General features: G+C 51.8%; 5 protein-coding genes across 5 annotated transcripts; 2 read left to right on the top strand and 3 right to left on the bottom strand.

Annotated features, from left to right (window-relative positions):
- Positions 1-147: 147 nt before the first annotated feature.
- N7443_008461 (uncharacterized protein) lies at positions 148-5867 on the bottom strand (the record flags this gene model as incomplete). Its single annotated transcript, XM_056888517.1, has 10 exons — positions 148-1616; positions 1667-1826; positions 1877-1977; positions 2030-2261; positions 2312-2430; positions 2525-2617; positions 2700-2753; positions 3005-3024; positions 3111-4742; positions 4795-5867. The coding sequence occupies 10 exons, from the start codon at positions 5865-5867 to the stop codon at positions 148-150; spliced, it is 4953 nt and encodes a 1650-aa protein (XP_056737819.1).
- Positions 5868-7107: 1240 nt separating this feature from the next.
- Positions 7108-9938, bottom strand: atgI (autophagy protein ATG9; the record flags this gene model as incomplete). Its single annotated transcript, XM_056888516.1, has 2 exons — positions 7108-9199; positions 9256-9938. 2 exons carry the CDS (start codon positions 9936-9938, stop codon positions 7108-7110), a joined length of 2775 nt encoding a protein of 924 aa, XP_056737818.1.
- Positions 9939-12176: 2238 nt separating this feature from the next.
- On the top strand, positions 12177-15932 carry N7443_008459 (GTPase-activating protein BUD2; the record flags this gene model as incomplete). Its single annotated transcript, XM_056888515.1, has 1 exon — positions 12177-15932. The coding sequence occupies one exon, from the start codon at positions 12177-12179 to the stop codon at positions 15930-15932; it is 3756 nt and encodes a 1251-aa protein (XP_056737817.1).
- Positions 15933-16890: 958 nt separating this feature from the next.
- N7443_008458 (WD domain protein) lies at positions 16891-18569 on the bottom strand (the record flags this gene model as incomplete). Its single annotated transcript, XM_056888514.1, has 3 exons — positions 16891-17110; positions 17167-17971; positions 18029-18569. The coding sequence occupies 3 exons, from the start codon at positions 18567-18569 to the stop codon at positions 16891-16893; spliced, it is 1566 nt and encodes a 521-aa protein (XP_056737816.1).
- A 154-nt stretch (positions 18570-18723) lies between these two features.
- On the top strand, positions 18724-20154 carry N7443_008457 (uncharacterized protein; the record flags this gene model as incomplete). Its single annotated transcript, XM_056888513.1, has 1 exon — positions 18724-20154. The coding sequence occupies one exon, from the start codon at positions 18724-18726 to the stop codon at positions 20152-20154; it is 1431 nt and encodes a 476-aa protein (XP_056737815.1).
- Positions 20155-20229: the final 75 nt, after the last annotated feature.

The following is a 20229-nucleotide window of genomic DNA, read 5'->3' as shown; positions in this document are numbered from 1 at the left end:
GATGGCTAGGCTGGGTAGACTGGCAGCGTTGTATTTCTATTATTATTATCTTTTACTTTGATTCAGCGTTTTACGAACTAGCTCTGCTTCGTTGAGGATATCCATGCTCTTATTTCTGTCATAACTGTTGACTATATACCTATGCTTCTAGTGGAGGGATACATTCTGCACTGCCTCTTCCACGCTCAACGGTGCGTTGCCCTCTTCTGTCTGCTCAGATGGAGACACTAGTAGTGTTGGCGATGTGGGAGAAGTCGGCGAGAATGGGTCGGAGAGTGCACCGTCGTCTGGGGATTGCGATTGTTGGGTCCGGGGTAGTGTGCTCATGGCCACAGCCTCTGCTTCGTTCTCTCTAGTCAGGCTGCCGCTGCTTGTCCCGCTCTCGATAGAATCGGTCTGCGAATGCTGCTTGCCGCGGCCCCAGCGCCGTGTCTTGGGCGGAAGGGGCTTCTGTCCGTGCTTCCCTGCTCCGGCTGGCGGTATCGCACGGTGATGGCTGGATGAAGGTGTGGTTGGGGCTGAGCGCCGGGGAGGAGGGACAGCCGGGGGTGGGTTTGATACGGAGCGACGAGAGTGTGCTGGGACTGGAGGTACGAGGTGTGAGGTGGTGGTGGAGTTGCGCCGTTCCCCGGGAGGCGCACGAGATGAGGGAGTTGTAGGACTTGGTGTTGGGGCCGTGTGCGTGGACGTAGGGCTGACTTCTACGCCTTCGGGGATTGTATTGCGGTCACTGCTGGTACCTGCAGAGTGTTGCTGATCTTCGTCATCGGCTGCCATGCGCCGGCCTCGCCAACGTCGAGCTTTGGGAGGCTCAGGTTTGACCTTGGGTAGGCGGATGATCGGTGTATCGCCAGAAAGACTGTTGGCAGCATGGCCATCTTTGCGGCTTGGCGTAATGATTCCAGGCTTTTCATGCAATGACGCAACAGCTTGAACGCTGAGAGAAGATGCAGATGCCGGCTCATGCATGCCGAGCCGTTGCACAGCGCTGAGTCGGCGTGATATTGGCGCCTCTGAAGAGCATCGAGAGTCCATCGAGTCCATTCTCGTAGGTGATGAGGTACCAGGCGAGTCTGGGACACTGCTATCACGCGACATGGTGCGAGTTACATGGAGTGATTCTCCGATATCTATAGGAGACTCCTGAATGGCCTGGTCGAGAACTGTATCAATCGTAGCAGTGACCGCTTGGGTAGGAGTATCCTGAGTGGGCGCCTGATCTGGTTGATCCGGATCTCTTAACCACTCAACCGTTGCACATCTAGCAACAAGGCGTCGGGTGGTGTCATCAACTTCTTCGAAGTGAAGCATCTTCGCCTGTTCGGATTCGCTGCCATATGAGACCTGGCCCCGGACGAGAATGTTCAACAACCTCCTCAACTCATGTCTCTTGTAATGTGGCGGCTGTCGAAGCTGAGTATGTGCCAGGAGCGGATAAAGAACGCGTAAATAGGTATGTCGCAACGCAGCGGCTTCTTCAGGCAAGTCCAGAAGATTGCGTATCAAAATATCCACCAGCACGTGGAGATCATTAGTGAAGAAGTATTCATAGGTGCTTGGAGTAGTGAAAATTAAGTAGAGAAGCTTGAGCGTTAGCAATTGCAACGAGGTTTCCGCTGTTCGATTGTTAATTGCAGCTTCGAGTGAGATTGGTGTCGGTTCGTACCTTCACGGTTGATGAGCAGAATGATATTCTCGCCAAAGGTTTTGTACAAGCCTCCGTATGCCGACAATATCTTGATGACCTTGTTGGTCAATTGACCTGAAGAAGAATCTTTATCCACCGGGTTGTGAGCCGATATCATGAATTGTTCATTCAATACCAGCTATACAGATGGTCAGCGTTGACGATGATCAAGACAGTTTCAACACTCACCAAAACTCGGATCACAGGGTAGTGATATGGATCCGTGACATCGAAGGACAAATCCTCGATAATGTCAAATAGACATCGAATAAAATCGTCATCGACAAGCACTACCAGCTTGTCAGTGACCAGCCGCGGTTTGCATAACTAGTTCAGACCTACCCAAATCTTCGATCTTCACACGCTGTATCCTGGACATCTCGTATAACAAGTCCATCAACAGCCGGTGGAGACCCGCCCCGCCGTCCATTTCCTCCTTCCGCAACGCCTGAATCAACTCGAGCAGTCGCGCAAACGCACCCTCCTCATTCATCATCTGCAGCGCCAAATCATTTTGCCGACCGTCGAAGAGAAGAAACGACACAATCAGATGGAGAGTATTCGGATCGTCTTCCTATGGGGAGTATTAGTGTGTTTCTCGGGCAGTTCTCCGGACCGTCCTACCTGCAAGAGACCGTAGATAATCTGTCTCCGGACATAATCCGCGTGTGCAGCGAAAATGCTTGACGCGAATAGTTTATACGAGCAGCGGGAAATGTCGTAGTCTGCACCGAGGAAGTCATCTGCATCCAAATCGCCATCTTGTCAGCTGCGTGTTCTTTCGGAGACCGTCGCGGCACGGAAGGCTGTGTGATAAGGGAGAGGGTGAGGTGTCACCTTTGTACTGGGTCGAAAAGCTCAGGTACTCTCGCAGAGCGTCGTCAATGCTATCTTCGGATTCGCAGGGCTTGGAGACGATTTCTTGGAGTTCTGCCGGGTGTTAACAGGTGCTCGCATGGGATCGTCGAGATGTCCGAGGGAGGTTCAAGCTCTGTTATGGATAGCAGCTTACCATTCCAGAACTGCTCCGGCTCCAAAACCTCGGGCTCCATTTCCCACCGGAGATCTGCGACTTCGGGGTTGTGTCAGAGCACTCATCCCGTCCTGTGTAGGGGAGTTGGAGATTCGGAATGCGATGGAGGCGGGGGAAATCAGTTCCACTGTGGGCCACCTTACACTAACTTATAAATATGAATTTAGTGAACTACTTGAACTTAAGATCATGGATCACGAATTAAATAGGAACGGCATATGCACTCTGGTATCACTATACAATACAGCTTCAAACAAGGAGAGAAAAAAAACACAAAGACAAACATAACTCATGAAATCGGGCGCTGGAATGGATGCGCTTCGGTGTTCCTAGGGGAAAAAAAAAAACAAGTCAGCCCTGAAGTCCCACATCGACGTCAGATGTACTCACAATACGTATTTATCCAAATCCACCACGCTAGGATCACTGAAGAGCAGGTAGAAGTACTTTAGTGTCTCTGCTAGCCAGAATGACTCCATCGTGTCTTTCTGGGTAGGCTTCTGAGATGTGACGTCCTTGACTGCCGCATGCGCAAGCTCGCTACGTGTGTGTTTCGCGATAGCCTCGAACATCTTCCACCCTTTGATTCGCCAGTAACTGTCGCCCGTCAGGCGGAACATGATGAACACCGACTCGATGGCTTCAGGGCGGAGGAAGTACTCCGGTGCCAGAATGCTCGTCATGCCGACCGGGGTACGGTCGTGTCGCTCATTGCCCTCCGCCTGCGACAAGGCCGGCGACTGGGGGAGGCGAGGCGATTGATGAGGCGCATCGCGGTTCTCAAGACTTTCACCGTCGGCGACAGCCCCGGGTAGAGGGGATGGACTCGGGGCTGTTCTCCCGACTCCAAAGGAATCACGTTTGTATAACGGGTCCTCGTCATGTGGGTTCATGGAACCTGGCATGGGAAGAGGAACAGACATGGCACTCTCGCTAAGATCCTGTGGCTTGTTTTCGTCGTTCATCTTGACGCGCTGTCCGTATGCACTCTCGCCAGTGCGGAAGCGGGCTTGCGCCTCGGCATCAAGAACGGAAGAGGAGCGCTGCGCTTCCTTTTCATAACGAACTTCGTCCCATTCACAGGACTTATCCTTGTCGCAGGGCAGAACTCTGAATCTTTCCGGCATAAGTCCGGTGTTTGTCGCCTCGTAGGCCCAGACACAGGCGTCAGTCAGTTTGTAAGCAATTTCCATGTCGCTTTCAATGCCAAAGGCCTTGGATCCAACAGCCACCATACCTCCGAGGAAACAGTGTAGATGGGACCATTCGTATACCATTTGAGTAGGAAGAGGTAACTCCTTAGTCTCGGGATTCAGAGAGCTCGTAGATGCCATGAAGCGAAGGTCGCGTTCACCCTTCATCATAGGTCGGAAGAGAAGAGTCTTGCGGGCAGCGTCCATCGCCTTCTTATACATATTCTTGTACTGCTCATTCACGCCACCCAACAGCAAATGCTCCTTGGGCAGATACTCGTATGTCGAATCGGCCAAGGCTCCCAAGCCGTACTTGTTATCGCGCTGTGAGAGGGGCAGCTCCAATCCGCCGTTACACTTGTCTGTAGTCGTGAAATCTTCTGCTTGATTTCCGCTGTGGCTGTAGACCGCAGGCTCAGACTGGGGATAGTCGATGAAGCCATCACGCTGAATCAACCGTAGGTAACTCTCAAGGTCAGTCGGCACAGCGACCGGCTTTCGGGTGGCTGTTGTATTTTCGGCGGTTGTGGCAGAGGTCGTAGAAGATGTAGCGTTTATCTTTCGGCGACTTTCCTGGCGCGTGGGGGTACCAATGTCACGGCTGGGGGTGTACCTAGCACAGCCTTGCGCATTGACGTGGAGAGGCCACAAGCCCGGGATATTAGTTTTATCTTGCAGCCGCTCCAATTCATTCGTGATACGAGCAATCGCATCATAGTATTTGTCTTCCTTGGTCAATTGCGCTAAACGGGTAAACTCCAACGACAATGATCCAATTTCTGCCAGAGCAGCCTTGGCCGAGGCTCGGTGAGGCCGGCCAACGTGGTCCCTGCAATTTAGAATTAGCACGCAAACTGACCCGCAATGGCTTCATGACTCACGGGGTCCAGCGGTAATATAGAACCGGCATGCGATTGGGAGTATCAAAGGCGCCAATCAAAATCTCGGCAAGTTCCTCTGCCTTTTCCAACAGCTCGGAGTATCTTTGGCCTGAGATATCATAAGCACCAATCAAACCTCCCAAGTACCGGATCACAGTTTCGAATATTGGTATATCCTCTCTGGCTGAGGTGGTAAAGTCAATCTTCTTGATGGCATCTACAGCCTCGGAGAATTCATCCTTCAACTCCATGATCCAGAGGGTATCGAGAGAATCCACTAGGGTCGCACCCCAGCCATTGAAGGGATCATCAATTTCAGCAGTCAAAGGCTTGACCTCGTCGTGACCCATGGCAATCTTTTTATATCCAGCCCATGCGTGCTTGAACTCCGCCTTGACGGCGCTCAGTTGCTGCAGCCGCTCCTGCTTGTCAATTGTCGATTCATCCTTGAACTTTGCCTGCAGCTTGGGTATGGCCTTGGCGCGCTCCTTTGGCAGCTTGATCAGCTCGCTCGCGGGAACAGGGAACTTTTCAGGGAACTTCTGCCAATGTCTCGACACACCCTTCTCAGGGTGCACGACCGAGACTCTGCCTGTGCCTCCATGATCAATCTCCTCGACCTGCGAGAAGAGCGAGCTCCCTGAGCTCGTGGATCCACCATCTGGTTTCGAAGGTGACTGCTTGTCGACGCCGTCGGCACTGGCCTTTATGGTATCATCCGAGTTGATCTTGCTGGGAACGTTCTCGACCGCATTGCTATTCGAACCAGCTCCCAATGGCTTACTGCTATCGGTCTTTGACGAATCTTCCGAGCCGACAATCGGGTAGGTCTCGGCGGACGAGCTGGAGCCGTAGTCGGGCGGGGGAGGGGAATACTTGCTCTCCTCTGCAGGGGTAGAAAGTGGCTTCGTCTTCGGACGAGTATTTGGGTACACAGGGTCAGACGAGGGGGTCCTGGCGGGGTCTTCGATCACGGTGTAATTCCAGTCGCGCGACCGGGAGAAATGGAGAAAGGTCAATACAAAGGCCGCCGCAAATGCGAGCAGAATGCGGTAGCGACGGGCGCGAAACATGACGAGCACCCCTCTCTTAGGAAGGGGGGGGGGAAAGGATGTATAACAGAACTGGCGAGGGTAAGAGAAAGAAAGCAAAGAGGAGAGACTTCTAATGTCACGAGACTCCACTCATAAACATGCGGAGGTGAGATCCACAGAGGGACTTGACTCGGAACTTGGAACTTGGACTCAAGTCTTGACTTGGCCTTGGCCTTGGCCTTTACGACTTGGCTTGGCTTTGACCCCTGGTTCAAATTCCTTTTTGGATCTGCTATCTATAGTCATTGTTGAAACTGCACTACCACTGCAACTAGACACTAGAGGACCTAGCGCTACAGCCTCGTCCTTCCCTGACCTCCGGGGAAGCCACTGGAGCCCCATCAGCCCGAATTACTTGATGACTGCCAACAAACACCCGCTCTCTCGGACCCCTGACCAGCAGGGACCCTGTACTTTGTGAACTGTCCGTCCATGACACCTCGGAAGCCAGAGACTAAGGTCCAAGGCCCCAGGCCCCTGGATCAGATCAGGGAGGATCAGCAAGGGTCTCGAGGATCGACCTATCATGGACACGCGACAGGGCCTAGGCGTGTCCACCAAGTCCATCAAGTCCACAGGGACCCATCGATGTAACAATGCGGCTGTCTTCGGAGTTTTGCACATTTTAAATATTGAAAAATTAGGATCAACGTTAGATGAGATATATTTGCACATGTATAAATCATACAGTGCTAGTCTATGCCCGGGTGTGTTTATACTGAGTACCAAAATAAATAACTCGCTATAGTTAGCTACAACTGGATACCCACCGTACTACTAGCTAGTATAACCAGACACACTCAACCACCAACGTTCGAAATTTCAGCACCCCTAACTAGTCAAATGTTCAAGTTTTTAGAAAGAAAATTAGGCTAATGCCTGCGCGGTTCGAAAACAAGATAAAGTTCCTGCTTGATCGAAAATGACTACTAAGGTTTGGGAGCCAATGTCTGTGGCAACCTGCTAAAGACTAAAGGTACTCTCGAGTGCTACTCAAGTGGTCTACTAAGCGAAGAGAAGAAGAGGAATGATAACAATAATAACGAAGCAAAACTATGTATATTCCTATGCCCTGAAGGAAATGAAACATCAGGAGAAAGAGCTGCATCCCAACTCCGAATTGATCGTAAGGTCGTGTCATGCGCATAGATCAGATGCAACCCTAGATTCCCAGAATATCCCGTCTTCAATCGCGCTGAAAAATTTCAAAGAAAAGGATCTAGATGCCAACATTGGTACGTCGGCCATCAGTGTTGGCTCTCTGGAACTGCTGGAGCAAACCCAGCACACCCGCGCCGCCGGCAATCTCGTCAATGTTCTCATTGTCATCGTCGACGTCGGCGTTGGCACCAACGTTAGGAGTTGTGTTCATGCGCCACGAGTCACCGAGATTGCTGTCGGTTACACCGCCACTGGAAGCTCCGGTTGTGGCGGGCTGACCGACGGATGGATCGCGGATATCCTGGGACTGTTCTTCATCTACAATGGAATCGTTTGTTGGGCGTGCTAGGCGAGATCGCTGGTAGTTGGTACCGCGTGTGCCGCGGAATCCGGAGGCGGAGGGCTGGTGGTGCGGGTCCAATAGCATGGATGGGCCGGGGGAGCGTTGATCACCTGGAATCATGGGTCGGAAACGGGAGCCGCCGAGCATAGACTGGAGACCGTATGCCCCAGCTGCTCCGGGGCGACTGTTGGGGTCGTATCGATCGGGGTAACCGGTCAGATCAGCCATGGAGTTGGTTCCTAGTGTAGGCAGGCCCGGGGGAGGGTGGAATTGGCGACGAGAATTGGGCTGGTTGCCGTTGCCATGGCCATAATTATCCAGGAAACCGTAGTAGGACGCGAGCATCTTTCCATCTTTGGTGGAGAAGTAGTCGGATCGTGGGTCTGGCTTTCCTGTGTTTGAACTGCGGCGCCGGCCTTGAGACATGTCGTTCGCACCTTTCTTGAAGTCAAATACTGCAAATGAGCAGACGTAGCCCATCCCATCAACATGGATGGTGAACTCGCGGAAGAAATCAATCAGCCGATCGCTGCACTTGGGAAGACTGAACCACAGCACAAAAGGTGTGAAGATCATGCTCAAGATCTCCTCTAAGAAAATGACGATCTTCATCTGGTAGAGCACTGCAAATTCCTTGCGTACATCGTCGCTGTGGAGGCGTCCATTCCAGGTTAAAGGGCAATAGTGTGTGAAGTCGATCAGCTCTCGGAGAGCATACTCGGGATCAAACACTTCGGTCTCCTCTGGAGCCAAGCCGCGAGCAAATGCCCAGATAGTACCAAATACTCCCAGGTAGAACAGGACTGTACGGTCATGTGTGATCTCAAAGCCAAGGAATAGTTCGGGGTCGATTACCGAGACCAGAGCAAGGACGGATGCCAAAGCTCCAGAAACGAAGGCAACAAAGCGACCGACTTGGGCGGTCTTGTCCTTTGGGAACTGGTCTATGTACCGACTGGCAAATGGATAGGACATGTTGGCTCGACGCTCGAACAAATGCCAAAGTTCGTTGAACTCGCGGAATTTCCACTCAGCCAGCGGGGTATACTGACGGGACCCAATCTGGGACGGGTTCTTCTTGAACTCGTTAAAGTAAGTAAAGAAGTAATGGATCAGGAAGTAGACCACGAGGAATGGGGCGACGAAGATGTTCATGATCCCAGCGAAAATGAACCGTCGACGAAGGCCATCACTCAGAGCTCGTCGATTGTTAGACTTGAGAAACAGAGAACGCAGCTGCCCTTGTTCGTTGAAGACGTAATCCATAATGCAGAGGTTCAAGTTCCATTCCAAAGTACGTGAGAACAGCTGCCGGTTTTTAAGGAAAGGAATGGGCAAAGTCAAGTCCAGAATGTCCTTATTGACTAGGGCGATCATGTAGTTCTCTCTCCGCATCAACCGATTGGCGATGTCGTGAGCATCCATTCGTTGCTTGGACTGGCTGCCCATGAATTTCCGGTGCCTGGCAGAGATCGCGGCTGCGGTAGCCGGGTTGTCGTCGCGGAGCGTCATCAAACGACTCACAACTTCCTGCCACGAGATGGTCTGGACTTCAGCATCGGCGACTCCGAGCAAGTAGAGATAGAAGTCGCGCATCTGGAGAAGTCTACGAATGTCGAGCAGGTACTGGAGGAGCTTTCCGATCCAGAAGAAGCTGAGTAACCATAGCAAGAAAGTGGACCCTCCGGACATTTTAGATGTGCACTGGGGGATGAGAATCTCATTCAAAGTCTTGCTCCCGGGAACTTGGCTGTAATCAATGCAGTTGGTGAGAAACGTGGAGAAACCCACGACGAATGCGAATGTGCTTTTCACCTGTCAGTGTTGGTCTTCATTAAGTCAACACCTTCCAAAAAAACTTACAAAAGGTTTAGCACTCGGCTGAGCAAGATCGACCAGAAGCCATTTCCCAGGAAGTAGATGTAAACATCTCGGAGGAAATTGTCCAGGTCCTGAACGTTCGCCCAACGCCACATCGCTTTCTTCTTGGGGTCGGTGTTGGTAAGAATCGAGTGTTGTTGGAAGGGCAACCAGCGTCCTAGAATGTGTTGGTTATCGGCAATAGTATCCGAAGTCTGGCGGGGGGGAACTCCTTCGGCGCGGCGTTGGGTAACCTCGGGTGAGGGTGGAGAGCTGGAGGTGAAAGAAGGACCTGGCATGCTATGCGGTGGAGGGGGCAAGCGGGCCTTTAGTTCTTCATCGTCGTTACCTTCCACCAAAAGCGACGGTGGCACATCCCCATCTCCGTCATCCAGCTCATAACCTGCCAACGACTCTCGAGGCATCCATCGTGGTCTAGACGATTTGCGACGACGACGACCCAGCAGGCCTTCACGGTAGTTTGACAGCTCGTCGGCTCCAGTATCGGCCGCATCTTCCAGCTCTCGATCACTGAAGCCTTCCTGCATGCCATGTCCAGGTATCAGATTCGCGCGCTCTTCGACATCAGAGGTTTCGGAGTCCGCATCGTTCTGCCGGATGGCTTCGTAGATGGACGGGGAGTCCGTGGGGGGTAAGAAACGCGAGAGTATATTCGAGGACATCATCTTGATCTTTCATCAGGTTTGAGCTGACGTCGACGACGCTAGGTGTTCATCGCGTAACGTATACGGGGGTGTTATCGACGTGGGGCCCCGCTTGTACCTCCAAAACGGTCGCCGGCGATGTCGTCTTTCGTTGTTTCAGTTATGGAGGTAGACCCATTCGTCTTAAAGGGCCATATGACGAGGTCAGACACCTGCGCGTGAATAGTCAACAGCTGCGGGAGCTCCGTGATCACCGCCCCGGTGACATAGTTGTTGGCCTCAGGCCACTATGCCGATCATTACTAACTGAACACCTGGAGCTCTGGTCTATTTTCTACTTCCTACTTCAAGCACGCACATTTGCAATTGCACTGGAAATCAAACACGGGACGAAACAGGCAAGGCGAGGTTCTTCTGTCAGCTTTGCTTACCATGAACCTTCAGGGGCTTATAGCTCGAAACCTTGGTCATTTATATTTAGACTAGAAAGACGGTCAGAGGTAAAGTACACGGGATGGCAGTACGATTAGACTAGAAACCATAAGTACATGCATAGCTATGGAGTGATAAGATATTGTGCACGTCAACGCTAGTATAGTCAGTGGGATGCACAGGCGGAGAAAAGAGCGGTAAAAGATTACGCGACGCAGCACCTGCGAATCATGCGGGGTTCAAGATCGGTCGTTAAATGTACCGTAGTGCACCTATGTACGTATTCCTAGGATGGGCTTTCAACGTACCTGGGAGAATATCCGAACACAGAACCTCCTTCCCGATGGCTAGTCAACTCCCGAGTTCTAGTCCAACTTGAACACTTGCTCAGCTGGGAACTCACGGCGCCCCGGGCGGCTCCACTTTCGGGGCTTGCCCACGATCGGTCCTTTTTTTTTCTAGACTCGCGGGCAACCGGAGACCCAAAGACGGTTCTAGTCCGTAGTCTCCATCCAGATAACATGGACCCGGCAGATCCACTCGGCTTGTCTTCTCATGGTTCCCCCGTACTTTAGACTGTACTTTTGTTCCAGTATACTGCGGAGGACAAGGACAGGGGGTCAAATGGGGAATGGTCATAGGCTGGGTCTGATCGACAAGTCCCTGGGGCCCTTTGGACTCATGATTCAGGGATATTTCCCCCTCAGACCCTAAAGTCCGTGCCGCGCAATTTAGCATGGAGCATGGAGCATGGAGCACCTCCGGCTACAGCCCGGAGATATTCTCCCTAGCTTCTGGTGCAATGACCAATTAACTCGGAATCTTCGGTTAATAGCTGCCATTCTGCAAAGCTTAAGGTCACAGCATCAAGGCGCAGTGAGTTTCCGTCTGGCCGAAGGACGGGTTTCGGGGAGGAGAGTGTAGAGAGATGAGGAAAGGGAAACAAAGACTTAGATGTTAGAGGAATAGGAATAGGAATAGACAATAGAAATAATAATCCAAAAAGAGACTTGCGGTCAATGCGAGAATGAGAGCCTCGTGGGAGTGCCATTCTCCTTATACTGCGCTCATTTCAGCTCCCGCTATCCACTTCACTCCCCTCTCCCCTCCTCCCCTTCACGCTTCATTCTTCACTCTTCACCTCTCCAAACCCCCCGTCAACAGATAGGTTTTTTGACTTGACACTTCTTTCCCCCCTGCGCCCTACGCTTTTCCGCCCGCCATATTTGCCGGGGGATCTGCAAAGTACGGACGCACAAACGCCCCAAGCCGACCCCCCCCCCCTCCCACGCCTACGGCAATATCTCAAGACCTCGGATTTCAAAAGGGACTGATGAAGGTGTGTGCGCGCTCTTTCCTCTTCTACAAATCTGCATCGCCTGCTCGGATCTCTCCTCTTCCCTCCACTCAATAATGATATCACGCCTCTCTCCCATTCCTTTCGGCTTCCTCGGGCCATAATTGACTTAAGCCTGACAGCGACTCCTGTCGCATTTCGATCGATTGGAGGGCTGGGCGCTCACCGCATTTCTATTCCTTCAGGTCCTGCACCCATCAGACAAACGACGGTGACCCGCGCCTCGATTGTCCTTTCGTCCCGCCCCACCGAATGTACGACAACCGCAACCCCCTTCCTCCTAGACTCCATGCGTTCTCCTAGCAATTTCTTGGACAAAATCGACTTTCAATTGTTGAAACTGCGCACGAGGTATACCTATCGACTGTTTTGAGGGGAGGTTGTGTCGCGCTCTAACTCCCTCTTCCTCCGTGCGGGTCTTCTTTCGACCGCGCTCACGTCGGCTCTGAAAGAGCCCACGATCGAGCAGAATGGAGTCCGATAATCCCAACGGATACAAACGGAGATCGATGCACCAAGCCTTCCACAGCCGTCCCGTGGAGCGTCGGCCGAGCAAGAAGTCATCCTCCCAGGATCGCCATGGTATGGTCTATCCAGACAACTTTCGGGAAGCGACCATTCGAACCGTCACCCCAGATTCTCATTCCCCCCTTTCCGAACCCGAACCCCTTACCGCGAATAGCGCGCCCTCACCCCGAACCACGATGCGATCGCGACCCGTCGAACGAAGCGAGGAAGAGACCACGGTGGATGGCAGGACCCAGCGCACACGATCACGAACCGCGACATTGGAAGAACAACGAAGCGATATACCATCCAGTGCATCCAAAACTCGAACACGTGTCGGATCAGTGAACGTTCCTAGTTCGTCTCAGCCCAAAGTGCCCGAGGGGAAAGTGTCGGAGGACTCGTCTTCTTCCATTGGTTTCCCATCGATCCAGTCTCCTACTTTTCACCGCCAGCGAGTCAGTAACCTATCCAGTTCCCTTTCGGGAGCAGCGCAAAACCAAGCCGCCTTCGCCTCTCCTCTCTCTAATACTGATGCCGCAAAGATCTTACACCTCATGAAGACCACGTGTGGAAGAATGCACGGTATCCTCTCGTTTCGATCTGCAACTACAAGTTCCGGAACCTCCAATGCCTGGACCTCTGGGTATTGTGCTATCAACGTTGCGACAGGGAGTCTGATCTACCAAGCAAAGGGAGAACCCGCTTTGGCCAAGACTTTGATCCCCGACCTGCGCGGTTGCCGTGTCCGAACACTATACGATTCTGAGCTTCAAACCACATACCTCAGCGTTTCCACCTTCACATCCGGTCTAGGAATTCAACTACGACCCCATGTCAACGAAACTTTCGACTCGTGGCTTGCTGCTTTACTCTGTTGGCAACCTATTCGCCCCAAAGGCGTTCAGAACAAGATGACCAAGCCCCAAGAAGTTGTGATTGGAGAACGCCGGATTCCTGAGCGTCGACGAAACTCAGACAGTGCAGCTCAGAAAGACGCTGCTATTATCAAAGTTGGAAAGATGCTTCTATGGAACAAACCATCAGCATCTGGAGCACGACCAGTCTCCGCACGCCGCGTCTCTACTTATAGACAGTCCAGGGCTCTTTCCTCATCATGGCAGCGTGTCAGCTGTACCTTGCAGGAGAATGGTATCTTCAAGCTCTATACCGAGTCTGATGTCACGCTGGTTGCATGCATTCAACTCTCCCAATTGTCACGCTGTTCGATCCAGCAATTAGACTCTTCGGTTTTGGATGATGAGTTCTGTATCGCCATATATCCGCAGTACACAGCACATCCGGTTCTTGATCCGGGCATGCGTCCTATTTATCTTGCCCTCGAAACACGCGTCCTCTTTGAAGTCTGGTTCGTGCTCTTGCGCGCATTCACAATTCCAGAGCTTTATGGACCCGCATTACCAACAGAGAAAGATGAAGACCCGAATAAGACGCCAGAAGCGGAGACCCCCGGGCATTCCTCTCTCAAAGACATGTTCCGTATCGAAAGGATCCTCAACCTTAGAGTCACGGAAGCAAAATTATTCCAAACGAAGGAAGAAACGCCGCGCAGTCGAAAGCAGTCCAAATCCCACGGCTATTCTGCTCCATCGTCCCCACTCAAAGCGAGCGATTATTACACCGAAGTTCTCCTGGATGGAGAGATTCGCGCCAAGACTGTTGTGAAATATCGCACTTCGAATCCGTTTTGGCGTGAGGACTTCATTTTCAATGATCTGCCACCAGTTTTGTCTCAGGCTTCCATCCTAGTCAAGACACTCAACCCAACGCAAAGAGATTGGACGCTCATCTCTTCTGGGTCATACTCGTCTAGTCAAGATGTCAACGCAGTGAACATGCTGGATGAGATTGAGATCTCCACCAAAGACTCAATTTGCGGACGGGTCGATCTTCGCTTAGATGAATTGGAAGCTGGTGCGGACACAGAGAAGTGGTGGCCCATTCTGGACGATCGTGACCAAGCAATTGGAGAGATGTTTATGAAAGCTCGAATGGATGAGACAGTCGTGTTGATGACTGATGAATACGCACCAATGCTGGACATCCTTCATCAATTCACCAACGGTCTGACAATTAGCATGGCCCAAGTGATGTCATCCGAATTAACACAATTATCGGAGATGCTTTTGAACATCTACCAGGTCTCGGGATCAACGGTGGACTGGATTTCAGCGTTGATCGAAGATGAGATTGACGGAGTTCATAAGGAATCCACCGCCAATCGACTGCGCTACACGACGAGGATACATTCTAATGACACGAGAGAAGGCGGCCAAGAACGTGAAATTCTTGTAAGGGATATGGGCAGAACAGCTACGGTTGAGGCCAACCTTCTATTCCGTGGCAATTCGCTCCTCACTAAAGCACTCGATCTGCACATGCGTCGTCTTGGCAAAGAGTACTTGGAGGAGACAATCGGGGAACGACTGCGTGATATTGATGAGAGCGATCCTGAGTGTGAAGTGGACCCGGCTCGTGTACCACGCACTGAGGACCTTGACCGCAATTGGCGGACTCTTATTGGTCTCACGACAGGTGTTTGGAAATCGATCGCGCTCTCTGTCTCTCGTTGCCCTCCAGAGTTGAGGCGCATCTTCCGTCACGTCCGGGCATGTGCAGAGGATCGTTATGGCGATTTCCTGCGCTCTGTAACCTACAGCAGTGTTTCGGGTTTCCTGTTCCTACGATTCTTCTGTCCAGCAATCCTGAACCCCAAATTGTTCGGACTCTTGAAAGATCATCCTCGTCCTCGTGCCCAGCGTACCTTGACCCTCATTGCCAAGGCCTTGCAAGGACTCGCCAACATGACCACGTTTGGTAACAAAGAGCCATGGATGGAGCCCATGAACAAGTTTTTGGTCGGTAATCGAGCCGATTTCAAACAATTTGTTGACCATATCTGCAACATCGCTGCTGATCGTCCCGCCCCCATTGTTACGCCTTCCTATACCACCCCTGTTCAGATCCTCGGTCGCTTGCCAGCTACCTCCCGCGAGGGCTTCCCCAGCCTGCCATTCCTGATTGATCGCGCTCGATGCTACGCACACCTGATTCGTGTCTGGCTTGATATCGTTCCAAGCCGGATGACTGAGTTGGAAGAGGTGGACCCGTTTCTTACCAAGTTCCACGAACTGGCTCTTAGCTTACAAGCACGTACTGAAGAGGTTCTACGCCAAGCTGAGCAAGCTGAGCGGCCAAGTGGAAGCCTTGAGGTCAAGTGGGAGGAACTACTGGATTCAATGGAGCGAGCTGTGACATTTTATGATGAAAGCTCGAGCAAACCAACTACTCCGGCACCAGACTCAGGCGTCACGGCTAATGTCCAGGTGGCGGGCCACCGCGGTTCAATCGGCTTCTTTGCCCCGCGGCCGGCTATGGGTCGCCGATCGACCGACTATGCAGCAGACGAGGACGAGACGCCACCCAGCTCCTCATCCGCTACCTGGGATCAAGCACGCATGCCTTTCTCCATCCCAAGGTGGTCCGATGCTCGCGATAGCACCGGCAGCTCCAAGAACTCATCCACCTACTCCCTCGAATACTCAGAGAATGCCAAAGCCCGCAGGTCCAGCGTCAGCAAAGAGTCATCCAGCAAATACCGCTTCTTCGACTTTGTCCCGGCTCCCTCCAGACGCAAAGCCAAAGACCGTGACCAGTCCCAAGCACACTCGCACGATGACCTTCGGAACGAATTCTAAACGCTCACCTCTCACCCCCTTTTCTTGATTCGAAACCTTTCCTTCCTCTCCTCAATGTGCTCATGAAGTCCACGCATCCCCTTCATCTCCCCTTCTCACCAATCCTCCTTTCTTAGTGTCCTCGCAGCATGTGTCACGGTGTTGATACCCTTCCCCCTCTTTATAGTCTTAATGCGTGCTTCAGGATCTCACATACACGTCTCCCCCCGAACCCGGCTTTGGAAAAAAGCAAGACAAAAGAACTACTGTACACGGACTCGGGTTCTAAAGCGTTTTTGGGCCCGCTGTTCGACCCCCGATGTGCTTTTTATTTGCTTATACGCATTGGCGTTGATCATGCGGGTGGGTTGATGCGTGTATATACTCTCGATGAGTTCCTGATAGACGAAATGGACTCTTGTTCTCTTTACTATTATGTGTGTAGATCTTGCGGCTACTCGGTGCTAATTGGACTTTCTAGATGCAAATTCCATAGCCGGGCTAGGGATATGACCTTTGAATGTAAATGCACGTAGTTATAACTAGATAGGCCTTGAATTTTAATTCTGTTGTTTCTACTTACATAGACCGTGGGGCCTTTTTGTCAAGAGGTGGACATTTCCTCAACAAAATGTCCGTGATCCGTCCGTAGTTGACCCCTTCATCTGATGCTAGTGATTCAACTTGGCAGCTTGGGGTTGGAGAATCAAAATTTGAAGCAAAGGGTGTATGTAGATCAGGGATGGGAGCAAGGGCGTCGAGATGTACTGGCCTCGGTAGAAACTCAGTTTATTCTAAAACAAAAGACAATCATAGATTCTCAATCTTCTTCAATTGTACATTATTTCCAAGGTATTAAAAGCGACTATCTTGGTAACTGAGGAAATCTCCCACAAAAGCCAGTAGCCATCAAAGGGCAAATGCCGGGACACAGCAAATAAGCGTAACTCCATACTTTTCAGATATTCTTCCACAAAATCTACATCCAAAGACAGACCTTGCCACTGGCAGTGCCACCAGCAACCCAGTTCTTGCTGCGGTGGAAAACCGCAACGGCAGGGACAGCAGTGATCCCATCACCGCCCAGCTGGGCAAGCTGGTCGCCGGATCCACTATAGACATCGACAAAGCGGTTCATGTTACCGATACAGAAACGTTGAATGCGTGACTGGGGGTTCAGCTGCCACTGGGGTCGAAGGCTGGATAAAAAGGTTAGTTTCTTTCGGGAATATAACAGACAGAACTGAGGACTTACATGGTAACCCAACGGCCAGTCTGACAGTTATGTCTGACAACGGTATCAGGGCGGAAATCACGGTCTGAAATGCCGTGACCCTTCTCCCAGGATGAGAGACCCTTGGCGCCAAGATCGTAAAGCTTGAGCGTATCGTCATAAGAAGAAGTAGCGATTTGACCAGCGGCGTTGAATGCAGCGTGAGAAACAGAAAGGCGGCTTTCATGCTCAGCTACCGGGGCCGGTTCATCAAAAGACAGGTTGCGCAGATCCCACACCCTCAGGAAACGATCCAGACTTGCAGTTGAGAAATAGTGAGATTGTGAAGGGCAAATGGTGAAACCGCCGATTTTCTTTTCGGAAAGCTGCCAGGTTGAGACAGTCTTCTCAGAAAGAGGAGTGCGCGTGTCATATCGACCGAAACCACCATTCAGAGTCGTCCAGTACAATGTGTTGGGATCGTCTCCGGCCATGTCAATAGACGAAACAGCCTCGTCAATGTTCTTCGAGTCCGGTCCGTATTTCTCAACAGATGTCGTCTTCTCAAGATCCAGCTCGCGAATTGAGCTGTCATAACTGGCTGTGTATAGGTGTGTGGGCTTAGACGGGTGAACCATCATGGAGCTAATAGTGCGCGTGTGAGGCTTGAGAGTAGTGAGGACCGGATCGGGATCATCGTCCTCCTCATCATCACCCACATCTGGCTTCTCTTGCGAGGCGTCCAGAATACCGAGGTGACCCATCTTGTCTCCGGCGAAGATCAGCGGCTTCGATTCCGAGGGGTGGAATGTCATACTGTAAATTCGTTCCGGGGTGATCTTGATTCCTGTGTCGAGTCAGTGAGTATACTATAATTCGCACACGATTGATTTCAAGATCTTACTCTGCGGATCCCAGCTCTCCCATAGCTGAAGACCACTCATTTCCTCCCGCAGTGCCTTCAAGTCCTTGTCCGTAGTCTTCTTGACATCGTCGTCGTCAAAAGTGCGCACGTATGGCTCTGCAACACCTTTCGTGATGATATCCACGCCGACAAGACTGTCTCCACTCAGCTTCTGTCCAGCAATGAACATGTCACTTTGCGAGAACTCATCGGTTCGGCGCATGCGCTTAGCGCGATCGACTTCCTTCGCCGCTTCATAATCGTCTTCGGCTTTGCGCTTGAGGACTTCGCTTTCTGCAGCAATACCCTTTAAACGAGACGACTGTCGTCGAGGAAGTATTGGGGAGTCCTCTTCTTTGATTCGCTTCGGAGTTGGTTTCCTCGACTTCGAGGCATTGTTCCGAGGGGTCTTCGGAGAGCCGAAGATGCCATTGGATTGCGCCTTGAGATTTAGCTGCTTCAGAAGCGCATCTCGCTCCGCAATGTTTGCAAGGCGCTGCTTTTCGAAATCCGAGAGTCCAGCCGTAGATTCTTTACCCATGATGAGCCGTTAAAGATGAGACCTCAATCAATGCTGACGGTGTGATGAATGGAAAACGCGGAGCACGCGTCAGGGACGCGAGGTCATGTGACGCTAATGGGAAAAGCTTGAGACTCAAACTTTTTGGCTTTTTGCGCAGCATCAAATCAACTCGATGGCCAAAATCCCTCGTGCATTTCTCCTATCGGCCACCTCAAGCTCGGCGCCGTTTCTTTACCAGACCCGCACCCTTGCGCCGTTATCACAATCGCTATGCCGATGCCCTCCGATCAACCGGCTTCAACGTCAATACTCGGGAAGTAATATCCCGGAGAACGATGATGGATATAAAGATGGCTCAAACGAGAACAATTCGGGTCCGAAAATATCCTCTGAGACGTCAACAAGTCCGGCGACAAATGACTGCCCTGCACCTCGGCGAAGTTTTCTGCGCCGGCGCGCTGAAGAGGTCGCCCCGAAAACTGAGCCCACTGAGCCAGCACCCTCGTCGCGCCCACTCCAAACGATTACCCCTGCGGAGAAGATGATCTTTGCGGACCTGCTGAAACAACTCAAGAAAGAGAAGCCAGCGGCGACGACCACGAAACCGTCCCGGGCCTCAGCGCGCCGACCCAAGCCAGAGAACGTCAACGATTTAATTGCGTTGTTTGATGATATATTTGACAAGAGCGAAAAGGAGGCAGCAGAGAAGAAAAGGAAGCAAGAGAAAGAGAAAGAGAAAGCTGCATCTGCCGCCCGCGGAGATACACAAGAAAAGTCATTTGATATACCAGGAGGCTCAGACAAGATTCGCTACAGTGACCTCAGATTCTCGGCGATAGCCTCTAAGGCCCACCCGGACTTTGAGATCACAATTACCGATGCTGTTGATCTCGTCATCAAAAGGGAGTCGAAAAGAATTGAAGATGAGCTTTTCAAGGCAATTGAAGAGGGTAGAGGCGATATGGGACTATGGGAGGAATGTCAAGAGCACATTTTCGGCATGTTGCAACATCTGGAAGAACCAACGCCAACGGTGTCAGATGCAGTTGCAGACGATTCATCTTCGGGCACGATGAACGGAACAGAGAGGCCAATGATCTCTTCTGGTCCTCTTAATATCCCCGCCATGGTACCCGTTACCCCGGTACTTGCAAAGCTCTACCCAAAGACGCTTCTCGTCGCGTTCCGTCTTCTGAACACTCATTTCCCGGAATCGCAACTCATCGGTCAATTCCGCTCCACGATCAAAAACCAAGGCCGCACATCCTCCGTCCTCGGAACCTCCTCTGCACTCTGCGATGAGATGATCTATTTCCACTGGCACGGCTGCAACGATCTCCCAGCCGTTATAGGATTCCTGCATGATATGGATCTCCACGGTCTCTCGCCGAGCCCGAAATCCCACCGGCTTTTGAAGGAAATTGTCCGCCAGCGTTTCCGTGACTTGGACTCGGTACGTCAGTCTGATACCGGGGTGGCCTCTTTCTGGCAGTTCCCTCCAAACCAAACGGCCTTCCAGGAGCTTTCTGGACCTGGTGGCTGGTTGGATAGGTTGGATGAGCACGCTCGGCGCGAAAGTGCAATTCCGTTCACGTCCGAGTGAATTTGTTGACTCAAGTACTGGTTGTGGCACTCTTCCTGCCTGCACAGTCTCTTCTCATTGTACAAACATGTATAG

Source organism: Penicillium atrosanguineum (genome assembly GCF_028827265.1).
Source record: "Penicillium atrosanguineum strain IBT 20685 chromosome Unknown utg000007l_segment0_segment0, whole genome shotgun sequence".
Lineage (NCBI taxonomy): Eukaryota > Fungi > Ascomycota > Eurotiomycetes > Eurotiales > Aspergillaceae > Penicillium > Penicillium atrosanguineum.
The sequence above is the reverse complement of the archived record's forward strand: the minus strand, read 5'-3'. Positions and strand labels throughout refer to the sequence as shown.